At 42.7% G+C, this 27,620-nt stretch overlaps 3 protein-coding genes across 5 annotated transcripts; 1 reads left to right on the forward strand and 2 right to left on the reverse strand.

Moving 5' to 3' along the window:
* On the reverse strand, nucleotides 1–8,187 carry LOC142397491 (LON peptidase N-terminal domain and RING finger protein 3-like). Its single transcript, XM_075480888.1, has 12 exons — nucleotides 7,354–8,187; nucleotides 5,326–5,444; nucleotides 5,106–5,228; nucleotides 4,843–4,959; nucleotides 4,519–4,705; nucleotides 4,362–4,434; nucleotides 4,115–4,229; nucleotides 3,873–3,994; nucleotides 2,973–3,131; nucleotides 2,701–2,863; nucleotides 2,426–2,575; nucleotides 1–2,067 (listed from the first exon to the last, which is right to left on the reverse strand). The coding sequence occupies exons 1-12, from the start codon at nucleotides 8,051–8,053 to the stop codon at nucleotides 1,909–1,911; spliced, it is 2,187 nt and encodes a 728-aa protein (XP_075337003.1). The 5' UTR covers nucleotides 8,054–8,187; the 3' UTR covers nucleotides 1–1,908.
* Nucleotides 8,188–12,531: 4,344 nt separating this feature from the next.
* commd5 (COMM domain containing 5) lies at nucleotides 12,532–19,508 on the reverse strand. Its single transcript, XM_075480889.1, has 7 exons — nucleotides 19,291–19,508; nucleotides 18,797–18,957; nucleotides 16,777–16,805; nucleotides 16,607–16,657; nucleotides 16,343–16,438; nucleotides 15,900–15,975; nucleotides 12,532–13,689 (listed from the first exon to the last, which is right to left on the reverse strand). Exons 1-7 carry the CDS (start codon nucleotides 19,409–19,411, stop codon nucleotides 13,588–13,590), a joined length of 636 nt encoding a protein of 211 aa, XP_075337004.1. The 5' UTR covers nucleotides 19,412–19,508; the 3' UTR covers nucleotides 12,532–13,587.
* A 41-nt stretch (nucleotides 19,509–19,549) lies between these two features.
* Nucleotides 19,550–27,579, forward strand: fam199x (family with sequence similarity 199, X-linked). 3 transcript variants are annotated; one of them, XM_075480891.1, is made up of 8 exons: nucleotides 19,550–19,629; nucleotides 20,618–20,803; nucleotides 22,599–22,818; nucleotides 23,017–23,175; nucleotides 23,254–23,415; nucleotides 23,822–24,005; nucleotides 24,255–24,358; nucleotides 25,284–27,579. In XM_075480891.1, the coding sequence occupies exons 2-8, from the start codon at nucleotides 20,637–20,639 to the stop codon at nucleotides 25,455–25,457; spliced, it is 1,170 nt and encodes a 389-aa protein (XP_075337006.1). In that variant the 5' UTR covers nucleotides 19,550–19,629; nucleotides 20,618–20,636; the 3' UTR covers nucleotides 25,458–27,579. The 3 variants fall into 3 exon arrangements, with proteins under 3 accessions (XP_075337006.1, XP_075337007.1, XP_075337005.1); XM_075480892.1 differs by having other exon boundaries at nucleotides 19,565–19,650; XM_075480890.1 differs by lacking the exon at nucleotides 19,550–19,629 and adding an exon at nucleotides 19,670–19,856.
* Nucleotides 27,580–27,620: the final 41 nt, after the last annotated feature.

The raw sequence follows: 27,620 nt of genomic DNA on the forward strand, positions 1-27,620 counted from the left end.
CATGACTCTCCCTGCACGGTGACACACCAGACAATGACGAAAATCATCAAATACAAAGAACCTCATTTGACATAGAAACGTGTAAAAAGTGATCACAGGTGTACAAAACAATAGATTCCAAAAAGCAAAGCTAAAACATCTCTCACATCTTTCGGAGATTAGCTGTCGCAACATGAAAAACAATCATGTCACAGACGTCAGCAAGGCCTCGAGAATTTGTTTCTTTTCCTTTAAATGGCACATTTTTCCCAGAAATTCGTTGTGTTTTGTTTGCTGTGAAAAACGTGGTTTTGAAGGAACATCTTTCCTAAAAAAAATTTTTTTTTTTTTAAAAAGGTGGGATAAATGGACTTTATAATGAGCCTAGTTTGTAAATAGATCCACTTTGTGTTTGTCTTTAGATAGAAGGCACTGGCCTTTACTCAGAGGACACAGAGGTCGCTCACGCTCTCATGAATGAAGAGCTTTTGCAGCTTTGCTGGCCTGCTACGAAATGCGAACTTGAGGGACCACATTTACTATTGCAGTCAAAAAAAAACCTTTAAGTACCGTAGTATTCTGACCACATGACACTAAGGCCTGACTATACCAATTGTTTCCCTTCCTGAAAGCAGAAGCACAGAAATAAGCCAGATTAAATACTAAAAAATAGACAATCCAGATGTTCTGTGCAAGCGCCTCAGAGAGGCTGCTGACACGAAGGGAATTCTTATGTTGACAAGCCAATAACAACACAAAATAGATTTGGGGCACCAGTGATCTAAATACAGACACACTGGGAGAAGATTTGTGTTGAAAATGAGTTTCAGTGGTAGCCATGACGGCTCCATGGTGATAACCAAGGTACTTGGGTCAGATTTGTAAATTTTATTTTCAAAGGTAAAAAAAAAAAAAGAAAAAAAAAGAGAGCAGCTCAGCATGTTCTTTCATTGTGAAATGTAAACAATGTCACCGCATGCATAAATAACTAAATAAATAATGGAAAACAATTTTCAAAACATTAACAAAAAAAATAAAAATATATGGATGATCCAAACACAAGATTTAGAAAAGTCGACTCCGTTGTTATTCAGCTGGGTAGAAAAGACAGAAATGGAGGGAAGCGATGAGGGAAGAGGGGAAAGACGGAAGACACAGAAGCTGCTGAGACTGATTGTGATGAGGTAAAGTAAATGTGGCAAAAGAGTGAACACTCAGCTCTATGTGCAATTAGAATTTCATGCAAAGTATAGGTTTATTTCTCCTTGAGAATAATCATATTTGAACCTTGCTCGTTTTAACATTATTCTCTTGAGTGCATTTACATATAAAGACGGATTATGAGTTTGGTCTCTTGGAGAATTTGCATGTACATTTGAAGAGAGGATTAACTGATTAATGGTAGATGCCATTAACAGCTAAACAGCCCAATGTTCACTCAGAATGTTCAGAGTTCGGAGCTGTAAACCGCTGAGTGGTCTCTTTTTCTCTGCCCATTTACAAGTGTTGCAAGAAATGCAAACAGAGGGGGAATGGCTAAACCTGGACAGATGAAGACATTTCAGCCCAACACCTTTAAACAATGTTGAGGTGGAATGTTATCAAACCCACTAAATGACACACATGGAAATCGTAGTAACAATAAGAGATCTGCGTCACCCTCTGTCTGAACATAGCTTAGGGTTGCATGTCCTCCTTCCTCCGTAGTTTTCCGTGTGAGGTGAAGAGGGAACTAAGCATGGAAGATATTCATTCATCCAGATCTTCGTCGTCTTTGTCGTTGCCTTTTAAAAATTTGACGACGAAATCCGTGCTCCAGCTGTGAAGCTTGCCAACGACATCAGTTCTTGGCGCACACAAAGGAAGACCAGTTCAGCTGCTGCCTTGAGGGGGGCGGGGGGTGTGATGTGTGTTCCTGCATTGTCCATGTCACCGGTGCCTGCTCTGCGCCATAAAGAGCAGCACCTTCCGGATGCCGCTCAGACGGTCTTTCAGAGAGGTGAGTGCGAGAAACGGTAGCTGCGCTCGACCTTCTAACGGAAGGACAGCTACTAACCACCAACACCAGGAAGGGCCGTTGGGACTGGCCTGTGAGAACACAGAGAAGGGAGGCACAGTGAGAGGTCAGTTCAAACTCTGCGTCATGTTCATTTTTCTTTTGCAAAGCCTCACGTCTGGGATGTTGAATTACAGTCCATCAAGTAACATTGACTTCACATTTTTTTCAAGAAGCCTTTGGCAGAACTACATACATGCTAAGGATTGTTGTCTGACTGGTATCAATGCTCTTTCATTTCCTCAGCTAATACATAGATCAGACTGTGAGTTTTAAGTAGCATCAACAACTTTTCCTCTGAAGTCTCCCTGGAATTGACTCGTTTATGTTTCGGTTCATGTTTTAATGGACGTGTGAGTACATGCGTGTGTGTTTCAGTGTGTTCCGTACCTGAAGTTCAGAGTCTTTCTCAGGCATGGGTCCAAAGTGTCCTTCAATCCGCTCCTTCTGCTCAGCCTTCAGAGAGTTTACCCAAACCAGGGCCTGGTCATACACCATATCGTGCAGAGTATGCAGCTCCAGCTCTGCTACACCCTCGACCTGCATACACACACACACACACCTTTGAGCTATAACATCTTGTAGTAAATCAATCTGAAACCGTTCTTCTGCATTCCACCATCCCTCTCTGATGCATGTCGTTCCTCGGCTGTCCACCAACATACCTTAACATCCTCAAGGTACTCGATATCAGCCGTGTTGTATCCATCCCTCTCTCTGTGCTGAATGACTTTAAACCTCCGTCTGCCGATTGTGTCCACCACTGAACGGCCGTCTGAGAAGAACTTGACATCGCGGATCTCCAGCAGACACCCGTAGTCTGCGAACCTGGAGGTAGAGGGGAGGAAACGTTACATTTTCTGGATTCCTACTCCGACGCTCAAATCTGAAACATCTAACCAGGCCAGCGTAGACGCTCAACCTCTTTAGCACTGACCCTTTGAGGTCATCTCCCAGACACATGCCAAAGCAGTTGGTTCCCGTCTCCATGCATCTGCGAATCATCAGTCTGTAGCAGGGCTCGAAGATATGGAGAGGACATGGCACGGTGGGGAAGGCCATGGTGCACACAAATATAGGCACATTCTTGTTAAGGCTGGGCAGAGACAAGAATACAGGAGAGCGCGTTTAGTCCGATGAACACCAGAGTCATAGTGCAGAGCAGTGTCACATCATTTATCCTCAATTTGTCACGGAGAAGCCTCCAACCTTAAAACACTCAGAAAAACAAAAGTTTTACTTTCCCTCATATCAAATTCAAGTTTCTGTAGCTGCTTTGTTTGCAGTGCTGAGGACGTTGTGGCCGAAATGCTGATGAGATACAGCAGGGAGAGGGTTAAAGGCCTGGAAGCATTTTGAATGCTGTGTGCTGCAGGTCATGTGCCAAACCAAGACACTATTTTTCCTCTACAAAATTACTACTTTGAAGGGCTTCTTCTACCACTGATTGATGTAAGATAATAGTTAGGTTCCATGCTTCTGAGCTTCTTTATTAGAACCCAGTCGCTTCTTTTAGGCTTTTTCTTTTTGATAGATCTGGTTGTTACGGTCCAGATCGGGCAACACTTGATGGTGATTTGACAGCATTTGAGATGATTGCTATCTCCAATTTGACCACTAGATGTCACTAATTGTTACCCACTCTTCCTTTTACAGTGTTCTTTCACTGAGGAAACAGGTTTGCATCCGGAAAGTGAAACTTGATGCCTGACAGAGTCAGATGTGTGCCATTTCGTGCCGTGTAGAGTAGGTCAGTGGGTCAAACAAGAGGAAGACATTCACAGAGTCACACAGAGAAATGGAGCACAAACGACAGTCAGAGAGCCAACAAACTCACTTGGAGAGCTCAGCCATCTCATCCTGGTGAATTTTCTGTCTTTCCACGAGCTCAGAAGGAAGATACTGAGATATCAGGTTCTCCATTAATACCGTCTTACAGTACTGCCTCTGGACCAGGTACTGAGGAGAGACGCAGAAAGATTTAACTTCAGCTTTATGCAGCTTTCAATGAGAGACGTGTCATACGTGTTCCAAAGCGTCATGTTGGTCTGCTTGGACTCCGGGGGGCACAGCACGTACCTCAGACAGTTCTTCTTTGCAGAGTGGACACTTTGGGTTGTGGTCCAGACATCTCTCCAGACACCGAAGACAGAACGTGTGACCGCACGGCGTCGTCACTGGCTCATAGAAGAGTCTGAACACAAAGCCTTAAAGTCAGCCTCAAACAGAAAATGTGCTTGATTCCTCTGGAGTCTTTTAGCTTGTCGAAAAACATGTTGCAGGGCAGACTTTTGTTGGGTCAGTGGCTGAGTGAATGAAATCTCACCTCATACACAGCGAACATTCCAGATCTGTTGGGTCTAAGAGGCCTCCAACCCCAGAGCTCAAACAATCCGGCTCTAAATGAAGACATTGTCAGACAGTGAATAAAACACAAACACTTCCAACATTGAGGGTATGCTCGTGCTCAGTTCTAAGCTCACCAGTTTTCAGTTTCTTCTGATCGCCGTTCCTCTCCTTCCGCTCCTCTTTTTCGTCAGAGCTCCTCCGTTTCCGTTTGAGGAGGAGGCAGTGGTTGATCCTCCGGATCTCAGGCTTCCCAAATATCCCCTCTGGTTTCTCGTTTGCAGGCAGAGTGGAGGCAAGACTGGATTCTGAAGACAACGAGGTCTGAGGGAAAGATAAACATGGTCGAGGGGGTAAATAAAGTGAGTCGCAGAGAAGAAAATAACGACAACGGAACCAAAGAGGGACCACACAGTTGATGACACACTTTGATTCGACTGTCACGGGTGGGGCATCTTTACCTGGAAGGGAGCACCGATGCTGGCTTTGGTGTGTGCTCTGGAAGACAGTATGCTGGAGTAATCTGAGATGTGTTCAGGGACCTGATCAGTGACTGGAGCCAGAAAATCGCTGAGGAGCTGACAGAGGACAACAAGCAACGACAGTTATTGTGTATTCCTGTAAAGCTGCATGCATTTGATGATGTAATTACTCCCAAAGCATGAATTATAAATGTAATCTTGCCGTCATGATATTTCAAAAAGGGTAGAACTACTGTGTTTACCTTGTGAGCCTCATTCTTGGCCAGCCTACAGTCCGGCTCAATGGACAAACAGATCAGGTACTCTCTCAGAGCCTCTTCTGTCCTGCCCAGTGACACCAGAGCCTGGGCCTTACGAATATGACCCTGCAGTCAACGGGAGAATTTTCTCGTTTTACTGATGATCAAAACCAATGTATGACCATGCGTGCGCGTGAGCCGTCTGTTAATCTCTCAGCCTTACCTTGGACCAGCGAGGCATCAGTCTGCAGGCCATCTCAGCATCCCTCAGAGCCTTTTCGTAGCGCTTCAGACCGGAGTGAATCTGGGAGCGGTTACTGAACAGTATGTGGTCTGTGGGTGCTGAGGGGGACAGTTGGTGAGAGAATGTGAGCGATTAATAAATGACTTGAACAATCAAGTCTCTTAACAAAATACTCCAGCAGTCCACTGATTTTGTCTTATCTTCAGCCTCAGATCATTTCGTAAGATTCCTGATTCCCACATTAAAGCAGCCGTTTCCCCTCCTCGTGTAGAATTAAAGATAAAATCGAAATCCACGGCAACTTTTTTCTCACGTCAGGTGAAGCCGAATTTGCTGGTGCTATAAGGCCACAAGCAGCATCACATAAAGCCTGCTTTAAATGGATCAGCATCCATATTACAAAATGTGTTCCGGAAAAAAAAAAAAAAAACCTGCTGCCTTACAAAACCATGCAGCACTATCAAGGTCACCCACATTCAAGGTTTCATAACTATAAAAACTTATGCAAATGTCGCAGTTAGCCCCCCCCCCCCAGCCTAAACGCTCTCCAGCTCCTGTGTGGGAACATATTATTAAGTTCTGTCACATAAAAGAGATTAGAAAAAGAAGTGTTGGAGACATTCATACATGAAACCACGATATTTGTTCAAGTAGGATGCAATAAGTATTGATTAGCAATGCACTCACTACAAGCAGCCTCTTTGCGCGCACACACACACACGCACACACACGCACACACACCCACTTGTGCTACTTGTAATTCTGAACACACTCTACTCAATCGAAGTCAAGTCTGCTCACACATATCTGCTACACAACCCTCAGCCTGGTCGTGACCTTGATCCAATTCTAAGCTCGCCGGTTTGGAGGCTGGGGAGCGGATTTATTGCTTTTGATGGTGCTAAATGATCATACAGCACACATTCTCCACGAAGTGCACAGCTTTTCAAATGTTTTGAGATATATGTCTTGAACTGACTTCATCTGCTGAAAATGAAACACTATTGAGGGCAGACTGTGTAGTTTTTAGACCTTTTAAAAAACAAGAAAACAATGAAAAGTAAGTTTTCTATGGATATCACCATCATGGCGTTGTGGTGAATGCTTTCAGCCACCATAACAGTGTAGAGAAAATCTGGGTCTGTCCAGCTCAACAACAACCAGCTGTCTTTCGGCCTAACGTTGATACGGAGCACGGAAGGCTATGGCACGCGGACAGGAGTCGCGTGGCAGTGAATGAAATTGTTTCAAACTTACACAATAAGCCACCGTAAAGTGGCAGAACTGCTGCGGCACAGTGCTGTGAGCTAAAATGGGGTCAAGCCAACTATCCCAGCCACAGAAGAAGAGACTTATTCCTTCATAAAAATGGCTTAATCACTGTGTCGTGCTGAGACAAAAACCTTTGAAAGCAGAAGAAAAATAACGCCCACGGCTTCTCTTTCTTATTTTCTCCTTTTAAAAACCACTTGATAAGTTCATAAATAAAAACTGTCTTGGTATAGATTTAAAGCTTTTTGAGCACAGTGGGCTTCACTACCGGTCATTCTTTTCAGGATGCCTCCGCGAGTCACGCCGCTCGTGCTACTGTAGGGCATTTTGGTGACCTGGAATAATACCCTTGACCTACATTTGCTGTTTGGCTGTTACACAATGAAGGAGGTGAGGGACGCGGGTTACGTGCTGACGTAATGTTTGGTCCACTAGCCCAGCCTACATAAACGTGTTATCCAACACATGGTGACGGCTCTCAGATGCCTGAGAGCGGGCAAAGAGTTACGAGGCTACGTAACGCTGTCACTGACTACATGACACACTTATGAGACAAGTGGGAGTGTGTTATATATCTTACCGCTGTGTCATTATTTCACACTAGTTTTACAACAACATATCTTACACAACACTGCTGGGACGTTGAACTCGTGAAAGCAAGCAGTTAAAGTTCGAAAACTATGTATCAAAGCGCCGTAACACAAGCATACATTAGTAAGCGGTTCAGCATCTTACCTATCAGAATGGCTTGGTTGTATTTTTCCAGCGCCGCTTCCATCTTCCTCTCGGCGTACAGCCCGTTGCCCTCCCGCCTGAGCTGGCCGGCCTGGTGTAAGGTGGGGAACCACTTGGCCAGCAGGTTACTGAGGACCACATTCACCCTGTAACTCTGCCCGTCGGCCACTCTGGAGCTGTCCCTGCACTCTTTGCACATAACCGGCCGCTCCTTCTCCTTTCTCTCCCTCTCCAAGCATTTTTTACAAAAGCAGTGCCCGCACGGCAGAGTCACGGGCTCGAAGAGAAAGCTGAGACAAATTCCGCAGGAGAAGTCTTCGTACCCGCCACCTGTGGCACCGTCACCCGGGCGTCCAAGCTCCCTTCCAGCCCTAGCCTCCTCTCCCGTCCTCGGGCCGCGGCGTTGACTCTCAGCCCGGTCCTGTCTTCTGGTACTGCCCGACAGGTACTCTATGAGGGTGGCCAGGTGAACAGGTTCAAGTTTCTCTATCTCCGAGGCTTGTCGGTACATCTCGAAAGCTTCGGTAATTTTGCCCCCGAATGTAAGCGCGTCAGCCCGCTTCACCATGAGCTCCAGCCGGCTCCCAGCATCTCCGAGTAACGCCAGCTGGCACTCGTAGATATCCGCCGCCAAATCAAAGTTTTTAGACTGAAAAGCTTCTGCTGCGAGATGCAGCATCATTTCACTCTCTGTCTCCATACTGAACAGCCTGCTTGAAGTCTATCCCTTCATCTCCGTGGCGAAAAACCGGCCGGTACTGCAGCTGCCATCCACGTCTCTATCCCCGGCTGCAAAGTACAGACAGCACTGCATGCTCCCGGTCAAGTCCAGGAAGCACCGATGTGATTCTCAATGGACCAAGGAGAGGGGATAAAGAAAAAAAAAAAACGTTATGTAAAAAAAAAAAAAAAAAAAAAAGTGTCATGTGATGCCAACCAGCTGTTCTCATTGGACCAGTTTTGAAAAAAACACGGTTACAAAACAATCTCGCATGTAATAGTTTCCCTGTCGGGGCAGGGGGCAGGACTCAGGAGCCTGTCTGACCTGCATCCAGGATCCCAGCTGGCGGTGACGGGTCAGTGTGGGCCCGCAGGTGGGGGGACCTGAGGGTTCACTGCAGAATTATGTAAATGACGTTTCTACCGTCTACCCCGAGTTCATATTACGTCCACTGTCTATAGGACTGTGACCTCCTTAAGTTACAAAATGGGCTGTTTAGGTGAGGTTTATCAAACTCATGTCTAAAATAGAAGCGTGAAAAAAAACATTTTCAAATTTTTTGGTGTGTGTGTTCCTTCCCTGTGGTTTTAATAAAAAAAAAAATAACAAAAATGTACATGCATTTACACAATCTGAAAGTCATAATACATTTATGATGATACTGATTTTTATGGTTCTGGCTGAAAAGCATCATCTGACAAAAGCTATAAAAAAGAGTTTTAGTATCATGTAAGCAGTTTACATGAGTTGGCCCATGTGTCATAAATCTTGAGGAGACTTGGAATTGGATATATTCTATCAAGATTACTTGATCAACTATTTGTTTGAAATCTGAGAGTCTGCTGGCACTGACTTGGGACTGACATTGCTGTCGTTATAGAGAGTAAAAAACACTTTGCAAGAAAGTAAAGAGATTTTACATCTCAAGATATACAGTATGGTGCAAAAGTCTTGAGGCACCCTTCATTTCTTTATGGCGCCATGAGAACAGCAAACAGGTGCAACGATTTATTGACATGAACAAACATAAATGGAAGTACATTATATAAGCCAAAAACAGAGTTTGTACAATTGTAACAAGTTTTTTAATTAACATAAAATAGCTTCTTGACAGCCACCCTTCCATGGAGACCATTTCTGATGAGGCTTCAGTGAACAGTAGATGGATCAGCTGAAGGTCCAGATGCATCTCTCAGGTCCTGTGTCAGGTCTTTGATGGATTTTTTCCTCTTTCTTAAGGACATCACTGTCAGATACTGTTCATCTGCTGTAGATAGTTTTTTTGAGACCTGACACTTCTTCTTTTGTCCTCCACTTATCTATTTATATATATCTGAAGAATACACTGAACACCATGCTGAGATATGCCAAGTTTTCAGCTAATAGCTCATCACCTTGTTAGTGAAAAAATACTAAATCTGTTAAACTGTTATCTTTGGTATTTTTCACAGATGCAACAAAAGAAAAGGTAACAAAGAATGTGTCTTTGTGACAGGCTGCTAGGAGCAAAGCGCCTGAAGATACAATTTATAATTGCTTCTTTGCTGAGTTGTCTGAAATGTGGAGATACAACGGGTGCCTTTTTATGCGGGAATGAGTCATAAATCGGTGTTAAGTGGATCAACAAACAAGAACACAAAAAAAAACGTCTCTCTGAACATGGCTGGTACAGGGACTGGACTGAAAAACTGTGGAAAAAGCAGCCAGTGTCCAAAGAAAAACTGAAATCCCTTCATAACGCCTGGAGAATTATTGCTCGCGACCACTTTAAAATGTTACAGGAAACTCTGGATCCTCTGAGTCAAAATACAAAGAACTGAGGGGTGGCTCAAGACTTTTGCACAGCACTGCAGCATTTACTCCTGACACAAAGATGTTGCCCCTCAGACGTCTTTCCACTGCTTCAGACTGGGCAATGTAAAGCAGCAGAACCTGCGTGTGACTGAGCCTGACAGCACATTTGGTTATATAACACTTCACCAGAAATTTGAAGTGTTGCCCGTCATTGTTGCATAAAGGTGTTTGTGTAATTATTAAAAAAAAAAGCAGACTAAACAGTTCTGATTCCCCATTGGTCGAACAGAAGAGGTCCCCATCAGCTGCGAACGTGTGACTTTTATTCTTCTAGAATTTTACTCTTAACTTCACCACTTCTGCCAAACGAAACAGTCTTTATCTGGCAGATGAATGAATGAGCAAGCAAGAGAATAAAACACACCTTTGCTCTGTTAAGCTCACTCTTTGCTCCTGCATGCCGATGGATAGTGAATCGTAATTGAAGTCCTCTTGCCAAATGCGTGGTGTTCAAAGCTCACCAAAATAACTAGAAGTAGGTTAAGGTTGGAGTGTAATGACGGAGGTTAAGGGATTGTCCTCCAAGGCTACATGGTATTTTCAGCGCAGTGTGTCACCTATCAGTTGTATTCACTGCAGTCTGCTATAGGCACTCCAGAGTGTGTGAAGTGGGGATTACAGGCTATAGTCGGTCAACCAGCGTCCACCTCAGTTGTAGCAGCTGCTGGTAATATAGGTCGGCCGGTCTAGCCTATGAACTCAATCCCACACACAGACATAAACTGACACATGCACCTCTGCAGACGGAGACTGACTGACACATATGTAGAAACAGACAGACTGACACATATGCAAATGAGGACACTTGCAAGCTAATAAACACGCATTGGCCACATGCGCTGTACTCAGTCAGATGTTCACTGGCCAGAGATCCCCTCATTACATCACACCTTGAAATTTAGTTTCGAGAGCCTGAAACTAGGCCACGTCTCAGTCGAGGAAGCTGCCCCTTTTCACAGACTGTCTGAACATCGTATTCTGGGTCTGGGACAATCAGTTGTCCATAAAATAAGACTATTATACAAGCTCAGACAAGGCTGGAGAGAAATACGGACGTTTGTGGGAGGGATGATGAGTCAAAATTTGTCTGTCTTTGCGTGGCTCAATGTTGTTCCATGTGATGGATTTAAAATGAAATTTTCATTGGGTTCTGTTTTGTTGTTCAAGACAGAATCAGGTCCGTCTACTACAAATCAGGACGTGATGTCAGTGACAACCAAAAAGAAACGTCAAATTTTGATTAATCTGATCACAGAGCAGTTTTCCGCTTCGCCTTAGTCCATTTTAAATGAGATCTGGCGCTTCCAGATCATGTTCATATATGGCTTTGTCGCTCATTGATAGAGCTTTAACCTACATTTGTGGATGGGACGGTGAACTGTGGTGAACTGTGTTAGCAGAAAGTGACTTATTGAAGTGTTCCTGCGACCATGCAGAGATTTCCAGGGCAGAATCATGTCTGTTTTTAATGCCAGAAGATCACAGGCATCACATATTGATTCTTGGTCCTGTCCCTTGCACAAAGAGATGTCTCCAGAATATCTGAATCTGTTGATGCTGGAATACATAATGTACTGAACGTACTGTAGATGATGTAACATTCAGTCTTCAGTTTTACTTGACAAACAGTACTCCAGTACTCCACAATTTGCAGATGCAGTTTTTGGCAGATTTCTGAACCTCTGCCCATCTTTACTTCCGAGAGACCTGTTGCCTATTAACCTAATTAGCTGCAACAAGTTCCTCCAGCTGGTTCTTTTTAGCACAGCTTACTTCTCATGCCTTCTGTTGCCCCTGTCTCAACATCTTGCTGCCATCAAATTCAATATTGGATCATATTTTCTTCTGGAACAGTTCGTCAAATATTGGTTTATAAGCATCTAAGCGTTTTTGGAATTGTGGGACCCAACATAGAATCAATTTGGCTCGTTTAGAGAGCAATTAAAGAACCTATTACATTACACCTTTCTTTTTCTTTTTTTTAATTGGGGCGTTAAAAATGTAGCCTTCCATCTATCGGATTAGATGGCACTTATGAAAAGAGGGACACTGATTTTTCATTCCACAAATAAATAATGTATGCGGCGTGCAATTTTGAATGGTTTACAATTCGTGATTGCGTCAGTTATTTACTTTAAAGGTCCCAGTGAATATATTTGATTCTTTTATTGCCTTTTTTGCACTTCAGAGTTCTTTTTGTCTGTTTTTGTTTTTTTTGAACGTTTGACTCTGAAGCCCCTTTTTTCAAAACTCACGCAGTCCACGTCATCAACATGCATCTTTGGCAAACAGCTATTCTCATCTCAACTCACGTAAACCACAAAAAAACTTGTCAAAACGTGTCTCAAAGAAAGCCTTTCGGAACATCATACTCAGTCTGCTGTGACATAATGACCAATAAACCACGATGAAAGATTCTGTATCGGCTGTAGTCTAGGGCGTAGGAATGAGTTTAACACTGGGCACGCCCAATGTCTGTAATTACGCATATGGCTGTAGTAAACCATATTTAACACGAGCATATCAGAAACGGGAGAATTTAGTTTAGCATTCTTCATTTTTGTTTTGTTCTGCATCTTTGCATTCAGAAACGTACTTGTGGATAAAGCTGGGACACAATGACTATTGCTTTATTTCCAGGGCTGAAAACAAAGTCAAAAAGCATCTCATGTCGTCTCCTTGTTGCTGCCCATCTTCTCTTCTCGCCAACCTGCCTTCCACGATCCGTTCGTCCAAAATAAAAACATTCCAAAGCCATCTGCCCTTGACAGTTAGAAAACAGGAAAAACAGTACATCTGTGCGGGCTTTCAACTAAAAATGTGCAGCCAGCTCTTTAAGAAATTTCCGGTTTATCGTAAATATTCTATACCGGCCTGTTTCTACCTGGACTGCGCAGATGTGCACCAGTCTGACCACCGTTCTGCATTCGCTGTGCTGCCAGCAATTTTGAAAACTGTGCGTCTGCATCTGATAACGATGACAAATGTGGAAACTGCATGTTCTGCGCGTGAAAGAGATGTGGCGCACACAGACTTCTGCTTCACAGATTGTACGAGGAGCCTCTTGTGGTCTTTTACAGCCATCTTTGTGTTCGTGGCTGTGTCTTCAAACTGATCAACATACTAATGGCCACATTTTAAATACAGTAAATGTGGCTCAAGAGTAATATTACAATGAAAAACCAAAGTAACTATTTAAAAAAAAAAAAAGTTCCATTTCGCGTTTTATATCAGCGATCAAAACTCTAAAAAGACCAATAAATCTTTTGTTCTGACATGACATTCATTTCATGTATAACTTGAGTTATAAAAGAACAATCATATGCACCTGTAATCATCACATTTCAGAGGCAGCGTGTTCGGTGCGCATCACATGGCACAAGTTAAAGAGTCTCGGTTTTGGCACAGTGAAGGTTTCACAACCACTGTTTACAGCGATTAAAAAAAAAAAAAAAAAGAGGAAAATTCAGACTTTACATGTAAATATTGGCTGCAATACTTTCTGCACTCAGTCAAGTATGTTGCATGGCAGCACCATCGGCGGAGAACATCGTGTGGGAAATTGCAAAACTGTACACACATACATAAAAAATAAAAAAAAAGAAGAAAAAAATACAAAACTCCGGTTGATCTCAAAGCTGACTCGCAGAAGCCGTTTATCAGTCCTGAATCTTCAGAATGCTTCTCTTCTCCAGATCGTTCATCTCTTTAAGAATCAAAGCCACGTTGTAACGGAGCTCCTGGAATTTTGACACAGGCACCTGAAAGAAAACGACGACATAAACGCTCACATTAGTGTCCCACAGCAGAGAAACCACACAGCCCAGACCCAAGGTGGACAACTACCATGCAGTCTGCCCCAGACTGGGCTTCATCTCAAGCCCCTCGTGTGTGTCCTGTTATAAGTTCAATGTGTGTGAGTCCGACTGAAAGTGAAGCATCTCTCCTGTTTGTCTTTTTTTTTTTATCTTCTCTGCAGCACTGTGCAAAAGTCTTTGAGCTGCTAGACTTTCTTGAGCAACAGTTCTCCAGACTTTCTGAAGGTCTTTCAGTATTTTTCTTCGGTGCAACGACTGGACCGAAAAAAATGGGAAGAATCAGCCAATGTGTTTTTTTTGTTAAGCCTCTTAACTCTGCCCTATGAATCGTTTAAGCATAAAAAAGGCACCTGACTCAAGTGATTGTAGCTACACGTTTCAGAAAGAAAAAAAAAAAAACAGATTTTAAATAATATCTTCAGCCACTTTGTTACTAGCAGCCTGTCACAAAGACACATCATTTGTTCCCATTTCTTTAGTTGCCTCTATGAAAAACACCAAAGATAACACAGTTTGACAGACAGAAAAAAATCTGAAAAGGATGTCCTTAAGGAAACAATCCAGCAAAGACCCAACGCAGGACCTTTATGTTGAAGAATAAAGGTGCTCATACCAAATACGGACTTTCAAGCTTAGAACAACTGTTCAAACTCTGCCTTGTATACGCTGCATTTCAGTGTATGTGTGCACATAAATTGCTGCACCCGTTTCCTGAATCGTACCTTTGGCACAGCGCTGTATGCAGAGGTAATTCCAGAGGAGATGGGGTAGATTCATCAGCAAATTTGATGTTGTTGCCACCGACCTTCTAATTCTGCTGTAATCTGATTGTGTAACCACTGCACTAGGTGCACTGCTCATCCACTGTGGGACTACCGCCTCTGTCCACACCCGTAGTCGACTTTACGAGCAGGAGTGGCCAAAGCCTCTGATGCTGCTTCTACTGTTTTTTTATGAGGCAAAGGAAAGACGTGAAGTCTGGCTCCCCCTGCTGAGCACGACCTGTTAATATTTTGTCTGCTCACTCTTTGCATTGAATGGTCTCTCATGACAATTCAAAATTTTGGTTGATACAAAAGAGCTTATACATATCAGAACAGTTTTATGATGCTTTCATAGAGCTTTTTCTGATTTGCAAACTCATGTTGTGTCCTTTTTCCACTGTCGTCTTACAAACCGATAAACGTATGAACAGTATCAGCAGGTAAAAGACATACAGAATGATAGCACAGAGACACAAATGTGCTTTAGTTTCTTCTACAATATGTGTTACGAGTAGAACAGATTAAGGAAAAATTTGCGGTGACTAATCAGACACCTGGCCAAGCGTAGGTTGGAGATTAGGTGGCTCTTAGTAAACCTTACTTCACTTATTCCACTGCGATCTTATTACATAACAACTGAAAAAGACCCACATGAGTCCACTGGCTGGTGACCAACTTCTTCTAAACCCGCAGGCTGAGCATAAACTGCAGTGTACAACTAACACCAGCCACACGGACAGAATCCCTCTGACTATCAATCAATTCAGCTTCCCCCGAACTTGTAAAAGCTAAATGTGCAGTATCTGATAACAGCTGCGCGTACACGTTAGCATGAAGAGTGGAATAGATCTCATATAAATAAAGTCATGTTTGTTTTAAAGGCAGTGAAAAAAGAAAGTAGATCCACCTTTCATTTCCAAGTTTATCATGAAATAAAAAAAACCTTCTGCAGCCACAATCGTTCCTTTTGATTTATTACAATCTTTAAATATTCCCAACACCCATTTGTGGGTGGGGAGGGGGAAATAAACCATGTTCTTTTCTTCAACTGATGTTTTATCAACAAGTCCAAAAGTCACTTACAGTCACCAGCCGAACTATTACTCCTCCAAGCACCTGGAAATGGATTTTTCTGGTGACTGTACAGGCTACTTGTTTTAGTATTGTTGACCACTCAAATACATATCCCTAACATACACGCCGTACATGGGACGCTGTAAACCGGGGAAGCAAGTAATTACACTCTGTTATGTTTGCATGTCAGTGAGCTCTTAAACTGTTAAGCTGCTGTCGCCTTGGCCAGGATGCTCTTGTGAAGCTAATCTAATCTAATCTCCATTAGACTAACTAGATAAATAAATCATCTAAAAATGTCAGTCGTCTGAGTACCTCAAAGCGGTGAAACCTCCCATCTGACAGTTTCATCTGCATGAGAACGGACGGCTGCAGGGCTCTGGCTAAAGAGCTGGAGGGACACAGAAAGTTTGCCGTTAGCGTGTTAATAAAACTGCTTTATCGTCTTTTAGTGCAGCTCAGACACAGTTTCGGAATAGTTTGGCATTTTGTAATATTGGGGCCACATCTTTGACACTATCCAGAGTCAAAGCGTGCTTTCAGGGCGGTGAGAATGTCTGCAGAGTTTTTCGTCTGTTGGGTTTGTTGTTGCTTCCTTATCTTTAAGAGACAGACTTGTAAGACAGCACGCAGGGAAAAAAGACAATGAACTGTTCCGAAAATTGTCAGAATAAGCAGAATAAGCATCTAAGCGTCAGAAATTGTGATATGGAACATTTTCTCAATGTACGACTAAAGTTATGGCCTCGGTATTTTACCTTGTAGAAATGGCAACATCCACTCTCCATTTAAACTCTTCTATTGTGGGAAGGTGAGGATCACTCTGCGAGGACGCCGCCTCCAGAGCTGCACGACTAGCAGGACAAAGAGCAAACGTAAGACAGCAGAGAAAAGATGGCCTGAATGCAGCACGGTTCTGCCGTACAGATTTAAGACCCGTCTGTAGCCTTCATCGGTCCTGTTGGATAAGTGGCGGCAGGAGACTACATTCAGAAAACACTGAGGCTGTAAAATCAACATACCGATTTCCAAACACCACACTGGAGAAATCCGCGATGAAATCTTCAGGTATCCTAATGACGGCAGACAGAGACAGAGATTCCAGCGCTTGTCAGGAAAACGGTGTCAGGCAGAAGCGGGAGTAGAAATAAATGGGAACAGTGGGAGGTGTAAAAAACACGATGGCTCTTACCTCAGCTCTCTTAGGTCTTCCTTAAAGGCCTAAACAGGGACACAAACATGGTGTTAATTCTACATTTACTGAAGCAGAGTACATTAATACTGTACACTGTGGATTTATGTAGAAGGAAAAAAAAAACATCTTTCTAATCAGATATATAGAGTACCGTGCTAAAGTCTCGCGCCATCCTTGATTTCTTTATATTCTTCTTCTGAGCAGTCAGACTTTTTGGGAATCTTTTAAACTGGTCACGAGCAAAAATTCTTCAGACATTATGAAGGTCTCGAAACACTGCTATACAGATCATTCAAGCATCAAAAAGGCATCTGACTCAAGGGACGAACCAGTGTTGTGTCGACGCAAAACAGACAATTTAGCAAAGAATCCATTTTAAATGATATCTTTAATCACGGTGGTGTGGTGGTTAGCACCGTCGCCTCACAGCAAGAGGATTCCAGGTTCAAATCCCGGCTTGGGCCTTTGTGTGTGTGGAGTTGTGCGTGTTCTCTCTGGGTACTCCGGCTTCCTTCCACCAGTTTAATCAGGTTAGGTTAATTGGTGACTCTAAATTGTCCATAGTGTGCGTGGTTGTGTGTCTCGTTTGTTTCTGTGTGGCCCTGTGATGGACTGGTAACCTGTCCAGTGACAGGTGATTGATCCTCTCACCCAATGACAGCTGGGATGGGCTCCAGGTCCCCACCGCGACCGTAAATTGGTTTGAGCGGGTATAGAAAATGGATGGATGGATCTTTAACCACTTTGTTACTAGATCTGTTACTACATGAACAGTATCTGAAGTTGATCTCCTTAAGAAATAAGAAAAGAATCCATCAAAGACCTGACACAGGACCAGAGAGATGCATCTGGACCTTCAGCTGATCCATCTACTGTTCACTGAAGCCTCATCAGAAATGGTCTCCATGGAAGGGTGGCTATTAAGAAACCATTCTTAAGGAAGGGAAACAGGGAGAAAAGGCTGAGGTATGCCAAATGACACAAGAAGTGGACTGAAAATCAGTGGCAACGGGTCTTATGGAGGGATGAATCCTCCCCAGAGCCCAGACCTCCACATTACTGAAGCAGTGTGGGATCATCTTGATGAAGAACGGATCAAAAGGCAGCCGACTTCCAAAGAAGAGCTTCGGGATGTCCTTCAAGAAGCCTGGAGAAAAACTTCATTTTTGCCATATATACTGTATTTCAATTCATGTTTGCACATGTTTCAATAAATCGTTGCACGTGTTTTCTATTTTCCTGGCACTGAAAATATAAAAAAAACAAGGTAGTTCAAGAGTTTTGGACTGCATGGTACAGAACGGAGAGATTTTAATAATGTAGTTCTAAAAGAAACAGCCATATGAATGAACTGTGAGCTTGTAAGGCCTTAAAGGATCCCTCCTAAATCCTATAAAATCCAACCCTGTTTTAAACCCTGATAATATGTACACAAGCTGTATTCTTTTTATGCTATAACATATAATGAGCTAAATCAGCTACAACTTGGGAGTTTGCACTTTAAATCTGCAGAGTGCCTCCCACAGTCTTAGAAAAACAAGGTCAGGGAGCCTGAATGATTCATGTACAATGCTGAAGGAACTAGCAGAGGACATTGGAGGAACCGATGTTCTATATGTGTTCAGTATTTGCGTGGCGGTGCAGCACTGCTCATCAACATGTGCTGTGAAGAAACGCAACGAGAGTCACTCTGGAACTAATGTTGATTTTCACAAGTTTCTATTTGTGTTTTTAATGTAGTGCAGCCTGAGAGCCTGAAGATCACAGCCATGGTTTTCAGCCTTGTGTCTTACATACAGAGATCTCGCTAAATTAATCGAGCTGTATTATGTACCTTGAGTGATGCTGATATCACTGTGTTTGAAGTTGATCTAAATGGTGGTTAAAGGTTCTGTGACTCGGTGTACATCATAACAGAACCCTAAAAGTGAAGCAGCTAAGAGACACTAACCTATAAAATAAATATAGCATAAATGTGTTTCTGTATAAAACTCAAAGTGCTTAGAGAGCAGCTCACCTCTTGTTTAAGTAACGGTGTGGGAATGCGGATGGCCTCAGACAGGATTCTGTGCATCCCTGCTATGATGTGACTGAGCCTTTCCTGGGGGATGACACTGCTCTCTGCTACTGATTTCATCATCTCTCTGCAGTCCTTCCCCTCCAGAGCACCGACCACAGCTGGACACAGGATCATTTACATGCACATTAAAATTCATTTATCCAATGACTTTTTCTGCTAGTTCCTTTTTTTCTGAGCCCAATTAAGAGGATTTTACAACTACACACCCAAGCTGAAACACGGAACAGTTCAATAATCTAATTCAGATACCCTTATTTGAGCATTTTTAAATTAGTTATCTATTAAGCCACGAGAGACGAACATGGCATGTATTTCTGCCAAGAGATAACTACATAGATACATAAGAAGAAATATAACAAACGTTAAAAACTTTGGAACAGATGGTTTATAGAGAAGCTAACCGATATCATCTAATCAGCAGTCCTATTTACCTTTAAGTAATTTTCTGAACAACTCTTGGTCCACATCCTTCAAGTTTCTCGACATTGACTCGATTTCTGGTGGTATCCTGCCCACCAAAAAGCTAGGGTCTTTTGCATGGCTCGAAGACATGCCTAACCGTACACAAATATGCCCCAACAGCAGCAAGAAAAATGTAAGATTTAAGCTTAGGAGCGTATGTTTCTGTTTACGTAACAGCTTCCGCCTGCGTATCACATGACGCTTGCCCCTTTACTCAAATCTCGCGATGACTGCTTAGATTATCGTCAGTAAAGAAAGGATTTGCAAATTGAGGTGGCAGAAATGGCTGCTGTTTGAACGCCGAAAGGGTTGGTGCTTTGATATCGATGGTACCTTCAATGTAGCACGACTTTGTTCATCATTCGTTTATATTGACTATCATGGTGGCAAAATTAGTTAGCTGTCGTTCTGTTGTTTGGTAAACGCTACGTAAGCGTTCGGAGCGTTAGCAACTAGCTAACGAGATTAGCTTGTGTTGTGTTGTCACGGGCTTAACGTTAATGTTGGCCTTTTTCTGGACATGATATAATATGAAGTAAGTTATACCTGCGTTGGTGTAGCTACCTTTATTAGTGCCGGGTTTCTGTTTTGGCCTTGCCTTTTTACATGTGCCTGGATGTTTACAGTAGCAAAGCATGGATTAGTAGTTGCGAGAGTTGGATGCGCACGGCGAAAGCTTTTTTAACAGTGTTACTCAGTAACTTGATTCTTGCCTGTGAACACCAATTCAGTGATGGCTTACTGTCTCTGTCAATTTATTATATAGTATATAATTTAGCGTAGAAGACGTTGCTGCTCGTTAATTACGAGTGATTGAGCGACATTTTTGTTGTATTGTTGATATTAAAAATCATTCCAATGTTTAAGCTCCATCAAATTAATTCTCTCAGTACTAATGAAAGCATTTTTAACTTGACCCTTCTTTATGTTTAAATGCCCCATACTACTGCTTTTAAACAATCATTGCTTCTTAACCACAAACCAAAAGGTTCAATGCATGGTTCAATGCAGGTTCAATGCATTTCCATGATTTCTATTTGAAAACGGCAGCATAAATCTTCTAAATGAACTTATGAACTAGGACCAAAAGATTGGCAACATGTCTGTCGTTTAGACTCCAGGCAGGGTCAGTGACTGTCTTAATAAACCGCCTGTAATAAGTTCAATCACTTTTCACATCTCAATGCACTCCAGTGTGTCATTCTTTCAATTAGTGCGTGTCAGACACAACTGTTGTGGCCGCTAAAAGTTTTGACAGGTTTGGTCTTACCATTGCCCCTTCTCCTTCTGTTCCAGAGACCAAGTAAAGCGAGCCATGTCTGAATCGCTGTACGAGAAGTTCTTGGCCCCAGAGGAGCCTTTCCCTCTCCTCTCCCAAAGGGCCAGCCTCAGTGATGTGGGAACCCTGGATGTCAGTGACTTCAGCTGTCGGCTCTCGTCCTGTCACAGAACAGATCCCCTACACCGTTTCCACAGTAACAGGCGAGTATAGTGCATGCGCGTGTGTTCGGCTACGTCGGTCACCTGTCTGCGAGGTAAACTGACTTTCAGAAGATAACTTTCGAGGTTGTACATTTGTTTATTCCTTTTGGCCTTTATTGGACTTTGTATAAAGCTACTCGTGGATATTTTCTCCACCTTCTTCTTTTGCAGCCATACAAACTCATTCTCAGAGGCTTCATATTAAAGTGTGACTTCAGGCAAATCTGGAAACAAAAACAAAAAAGCAACTCTTATAGAGTTACAGTATACTATATTAAACATGTTGGGTGGTTTTTAGCTTGCTTGGGACACCAAAGAAAAACTGTGAATTGTATTACTGTATTATTTTAACCTACAGAGGAAATCCAAACATTTCTTACATAAAATGAATCTGCCACAACTGATGATGTATTAGCTTCTCGAAAGGGTGTCCCATTTCGCAGGGGAACGTTTAAAGCCCTAGCTGTAACTCAGTTTTTGCAAGAAAGTAGGAGTGACATGAAGTAATGGCGTCGGGCCTTGGTCTTTGCCTTATTTGCTCATAGAGTGTGACGACAAGAAAAAAAAAATCAACAACTATGTTAAAAACATTTGAATGGACCAAAAAAAGCATTTCGACGTTTCTATGTTGGCTCCTTTTCTCTGACCTGCAGGATCACACTGGCTTCTTCAGCTGCCCGAAACCTCTTTAGCTCAGTAGATTTATCCGTTTGGCTGATTTAACGGCTGCCAATTTAAATCCCTTTATGTAACACCGTGGATGTCTCTGTGATGTCATCTGGTATTATTGGTTCTTGGAGAGAGTGGCTTTATTAGCTAAAGTCATTATACCATGAAAAAGGACAACAAATAAGCTGAGACCAGCTGAACATGCTGGCAGTATAAAGTGTTTCTTAAAAGAATGTCTTCACGTGAATGAAACATGTGATGATAGTGGGAGTTAACGCTGTTTTCAGCTGCATATCTTTGACTTTAACAACAGAAAGGAGTCAGTTCAAAGATCAGTGAAGATCCACCTGAGGGTCCTTCTAGATTTTTCTTTGAGAAACTTTTAACAAATCTAAATTTATCCCGCTATGTAGCATCTATTCTCAAACTAAACCCAGACTTTAAAAGTGGTTTTGTTAAAGGGGTGAGTGAATAGTTGAGCTGTGGTAGTAATGCTAATGCTTGATGTCTTGATAGTGGTTCTGTTCTGTTGTTTTTGTACGACAGACAAAGGTTTATGTCTGTCGTATTGCAGCCGAATGAGCGAGTCTTTTCCATTATTCTTGCCAAAGAGGAGGAAAAACTCTTGGAACCATCGTTATGGGCAGAAACTTGCCAACAGCTGGGGAGTCGATGTGCTTAGAAAATGACTACAAAGGTCCAAACTAGACGCAGATAACAAATAATTTCTGTTAAAAAACAAAAACAAAGTGAATCGGCTGAAATCCTCCACAGAGAAAGATAAACCAGCACTCCTTGAAGGGATCCAGGTCAGGTTTTGGTGTTGCTTTTCATTCCATTTGTTTCGTACTTACATTCTGATGATCAGTGATTTGCAAAGGTCATATTTGCCCCTTTTAAGTGCTCCTATTGGAAGCCAAAAAGGCCATGAACCTTATGGAGATGCATTCTAACGTCAGGTGTGAGCTGATGTATTTTGAGCTGTTTGGCTGTAACTGCATGTTTGTGACAGGTGTGAACATGGTCGTTCCACAGAGATTAAGTTTAATGAAAGACATCTGTACTTTTTTTTTTTTTTCCTTCATTACTACGACTTACTGTGAAGTACGCTCGCTGTTGTGTGCAGGTGGAACCTGACATCCTGCGGGACCAGTGTTGCGAGTTCAGAGTGCAGCGAGGAGCTCTTCTCCTCTGTGTCTGTGGGGGATCAGGACGACTGTTACTCCCTTTTGGATGACCAAGAACTAACATCGCTGGATTTGTTTCCGGAGGGCAGTGTTTGCAGTGACGTCTCCTCATCTATCAGCACATATTGGGACTGGTCGGACAGTGAATTTGAGTGGCAGGTAGGCTATTTTTCACTCCTCGTTTTGATATGCTGTCGGTGCTAAAACGTCTTTTGTGTTCTCAGTGGAATCGTAACGAGGTTATTTGTTTGTTTTGTTTCGGTTGGGATGACTTAATTAGACCAAAAGCCAGTTTAAGTGGGAGTCTTTTCTAAACAGTTCGTCTTCCTGTTGTCGTCTTCTTTGCTGTCCTCTTAGTTGCCAGGAAGCGACATCGCCAGCAGCAGCGACGTCCTCTCTGACATTATCCCAAGTGTGCCGAGTTCACCATGTTTGTTTTCCAAGAGGAAGCCGAAGCCCCACCCTCATCGCAACCTGGATGAGCTGCCTTGGAGTGCCATGACTAACGATGAACAAGTAAGCAAAGCCATCGCATCTTGAGCTGAGATGTTGGGTCGTTGGAACAACCAGTCAAGTCAATGTTTGAACTCACAGGTGGAGTACATCGAATACTTGAGTCGGAAGGTCAGCACAGAGATGGGCCTGAGAGAGCAACTGGACATCATCAAGATCATTGATCCCTGCGCTCAGATCTCTCCCACCGACAGCGAGTTCATCATAGAGCTCAACTGTCTCACAGACGAGAAACTCAAACAGGTTAGTGACCCGCTGAAGCAGTCCAAGACTTCTGCACCAATAAAAGCTGCTTTACTTTTACATGTAACCTCATTGTTAGATGAAGATGGCAGTTCTTTTTCTTTTTTTTGTTTGTTTTTTCAATAATTATGACAAATTAAACAAATTCTAACATTTCCAATTTGAAGATTTTTCTGATCATCAAGTCAACTTTTGACCGTTTTTTCCATAACACGATAACGGAGAATTTAACACCGGTATTGGTTAAGGAAAACATTCTGTGAAATAGAATACATATAAGATGTGTAACGGAACTCGGCTTATTCGTGTCGTTTGTTTCTGCTGTTAACTTGTGGTGTTTGTTTCTTGTTGATTGAGTAGCAGTGCTGTATAAACAGTCTTTTATTCACCTGTGTGACGTCATCAGGTGCGTAACTACATCAGAGAGCACAGCCCCAGGCAGAGAGCCAGCAGCACCAGAGAGGGCTGGAAGAGGAGCAGCCACAGCAGCGCCAGTACAGGCGGCGTCAGCGGAGTCAGCAGCAGCAACGCCAGCATGGTCAGCTCCGCCAGCTCCTCCACTGGCTCAACAGCCTCCAACTCTGTGGCAGGTAACACACCGACTGTTAACTGGCCAACATTACGCTTGTTTACAAGTTCAAAATGTCATTTAGGGGCTAATTTCGTCTCCTTAAGGTTACGGCAAACGCTACAAACATACTTTAGCACCTCAAGTCACCTTCTATTAGCTCCTGTCACCTAAACAGCCATTTTAATTATTAATGTCATTGTTATAGGCCTTGTTTAGCTGTTTTTTTTTTTTTTTTTAATATGTATTGTTATATGTTCTTGTGTGCGAGGTGGTACAGCATCAGCCTGCAGTGGAAGCAGTGTTGCTAACATCAGCAGAGCTCACAGCGACGGCAACCTTTCCAGCGCTGCAGAACGCATACGAGACTCTAAAGTAAGCAATGAGAACATACCACACGCACGGAAAAATTGATATCTATTCTTTATGTAACTAACGTCCTGTGTTTACTCAATATAGGAGTCTAGGATTTACCTCAGATATGTTTCAGACCTAAAGGGTCCTTTAAGAAAGTGTGTAAAACCTGAGCTGTGTTTAAGAACCGCTTGGGTCTTTCTGAAAATCTATTCTGGAAGACAATTGTGCAAAATGTCTAGTCACATCAGGCACGTAAGGTTAAAGTGCACAAATATCTTTCCAAGTCTTTAAGGTATAGCCATGATGGGTTAATGGCCACTACTGACATCTGATCATTTAACCAGTGAACGTGATTCTCGCTCAAGACTGTTTGCACACTGAACTTCAACAGCTATGTGTTAAGCTGAAAGTTTTAGAGAATTGTGACAGAATGGTGTTAGTTTGGCACTAAAAAAATCTATTAAAGAGCACACGTGAATATCCCGTTTACAGCGCAGTTTCTAAATTCAGTTGTCAATGTCGCTCTACGCTGCACACTGGGCAGAGTTCACTACCACACCGAGCGACAAGCTCATACGTTTACAGTGTTGCTTCTGATTCACATTGATAGTAAGGCTATTTTTTGTTGAACTGATTTAAGCAAAGTCGAAGCTACGTGGACAAACTCTGGATTTTTAAACACGAATTTCACAACATTTTGGCTGTTCCATTCGGTCTCCATAACCCCCGCCACTGGTGTAATTTGCTCTGGCCCAGCGAAGTGCTAGTGATATCGCTGCTATTGGAGAACGTTCAAAGTTGTTCTCTGCCCCCCCCGCTATTGCCAGTGACCTGAATCCAACAGTTTTTCGCCTCACCTTTTCTCTCCGTGCCATATTAGCTGAGCGTCGTCCCACCTTCACTCTCGGCGACTCACGTCTCTTCCCACCGCGCTATCTTTCAGAAACGTTCAAAACAGCGCAAGCTCCAGCAGAAAGCCCTCCGCAAGCGGCAGCTGAAAGAGCAGCGGCAGGCTCGCAAGGAGCGCCTGAGCGGGCTGTTCCTGAACGAGGAGGTGCTGTCGCTGCGGGTGACCGAGGAGGACGATCACGTCGATGACCTGGACATACTGATGTGACACCAGTGAATCAGTCAGTGCTCCCTCTATGCCTGCTCTCTCACCACCAAGCCACTATCATAGAGCAAGTAGACCACGCTAACCCACCGCATGCATTAGCTCTCAATATGCTATTAAAGCATTTAGTCGCAGTAGTGTGCCGGGCAGTTATTGCTTCCAGTGGCCTATAACTGTCTCAACATACCAGTTGCTTTTCTTAGTGCGACATGCTAGTGCTTCTGTTGCCAGCTTATTATCAATCGCTACTACAGTGGTCTCTCTGAAAATGCTGCTAATGCTTTGATAAAACTCTGTCCTTGGCCTAGCCTGCTTATAGCAGGAGGCTAACATTGAACACGCCTCAAAATTGTCGACAAAAATGATTTTGGACCTCTCAAACCAGTTATTTCAGCTTGATTATTAATAGGATTGCTTATAGATGCTTTTATATACTGCTGCTAACACAACCACAGCTGGCAGAAGGACAGATCAGGCAGGAGAAGCACTTATTTGCCACTTTCAGCTTCTCCAGGTTAGTCGTGACCACAACGCTAAGTTGTACCTGGTTGGTTATATCTGCATCAAACTCCGTTCATATGAGGCTCTAATTTAAACTGCTGCACACTTGGTTCCAGGAGCAAACTGTATATTTGGCAATGTGCAGTAAATGCAGCACGAATGTAAGCTGTCGACTTTATCGCAGGGTGGCGGGTTCAGTCTTAAATAGAAGTGCTCGCATATTGAAGACGACCTGCGCAAAGGCCGGATTTAGACGCAGCAAATCGGGTCTCGGATGCGGAGCGTGAAGCGAAAGGAGTTGGAGCCGGTCTGTCTTTCAGTCCGCTGGTGTGTGTTGTGGCAACATTTCACCGTCAAGGCTTAGAGGGAATACTGAAACACTGCATGTTTTAGATTGTCGCCCACACTGAAACCCCCCCGTGTGGTCCTGTCACTACCAACTTGCGTCATTATTTGCATACTCCTGTTCAGCCGGCTCATTCATGTTGTAAATAGGTGATAAATAACATATTTACTTCTTTGCTTTTGGGTTTTCCTTTGTGGGAATGGTTTGATTTCAAGTTTCCGTTTCCTTTTTTTGTGTGTGTGTATTGTAAATGACAACACGGCGAACTAATTGGTCATAGCAGCTTAAAAGCTATAAGATTTGTCCTTTGCAATATTTTGAGTCTTACTTTGATGCTTTACGTGGTGTTTCATGACATTTAAACTTTTTCACTGCAATGATTTGATCACCATGACGGATGACAGACGCGTATGAACTTTTTCGAAGCTCTTATACACCACGTTGTAACGTTGGTTGAAGCGCTAAACTTGAGCTGGTTTCTTAAGCTTGTGCATCTAATATTGAGAGTCGGTTTATTCTGTTAAGATGTTTCAAATATGCGACAAAATGTTGATGAGACACCACAAAATTGCCTTTTGGGGAATTGTAGCTACCATCCGGTTTTTCCTTTCTTAGTATATTTGGTTGTTTTGTGTTTTTTTTTTTTTTTTTTTTTTTTTTTTCCATTTAATTTGTTAGAAAGTGTTTTTTTTTTTGTTTTTTTTTCACAGCTTTTGGGGGCTGTGACACGGTGAACCACTGCATTTATCGGCCTAAAGGCCTGCTGTCGTTTCCAATATTTTAAGTGTACTGTTCATATATGAAGTTATTAATTACAGCAATTATGTTAAAAACAGCTTTATATATGTATTCTCCAGCGATGAATTATTAAAATTCTATTTTGAAAGTTGAGATAATTTTGAAACTAAAAAGAAAAAAAATGGAAACAAGTGTGATGCAACAAAAAGAATTTGTGCAAAAAGGTGAAGCGAACTGCTGGAAACGAATGGGAAAAGAGGTACTTTATGTCGGGTAAAGTCCTTCAATACCCCCTCTATCAGTAGTACTGTATTCCACCCAACACCTTAGAGGTAAAAATAAATAAATAATAATTTTTGGTTTTACCATCAGCAACACTGTGTTGTTACATTTTATTTCCTTACAAACCACTATGAATCAGTGCTGTCACCTGTCTTTACATACCAGAGATGCCCTGTTAGGTCTGAGGGAGGCTGTGTGTAGTCCACTCAGGTGTTCTGATTTATTGTGAACTTGACAAATAAACTGTTGCATCCTGAAGCATGTTTTTTTTTTTTATTATTATATAAGTGTGTGATATT

Source organism: Odontesthes bonariensis, chromosome 13, assembly GCF_027942865.1.
Source record: "Odontesthes bonariensis isolate fOdoBon6 chromosome 13, fOdoBon6.hap1, whole genome shotgun sequence".
Taxonomy (NCBI): domain Eukaryota; kingdom Metazoa; phylum Chordata; class Actinopteri; order Atheriniformes; family Atherinopsidae; genus Odontesthes; species Odontesthes bonariensis.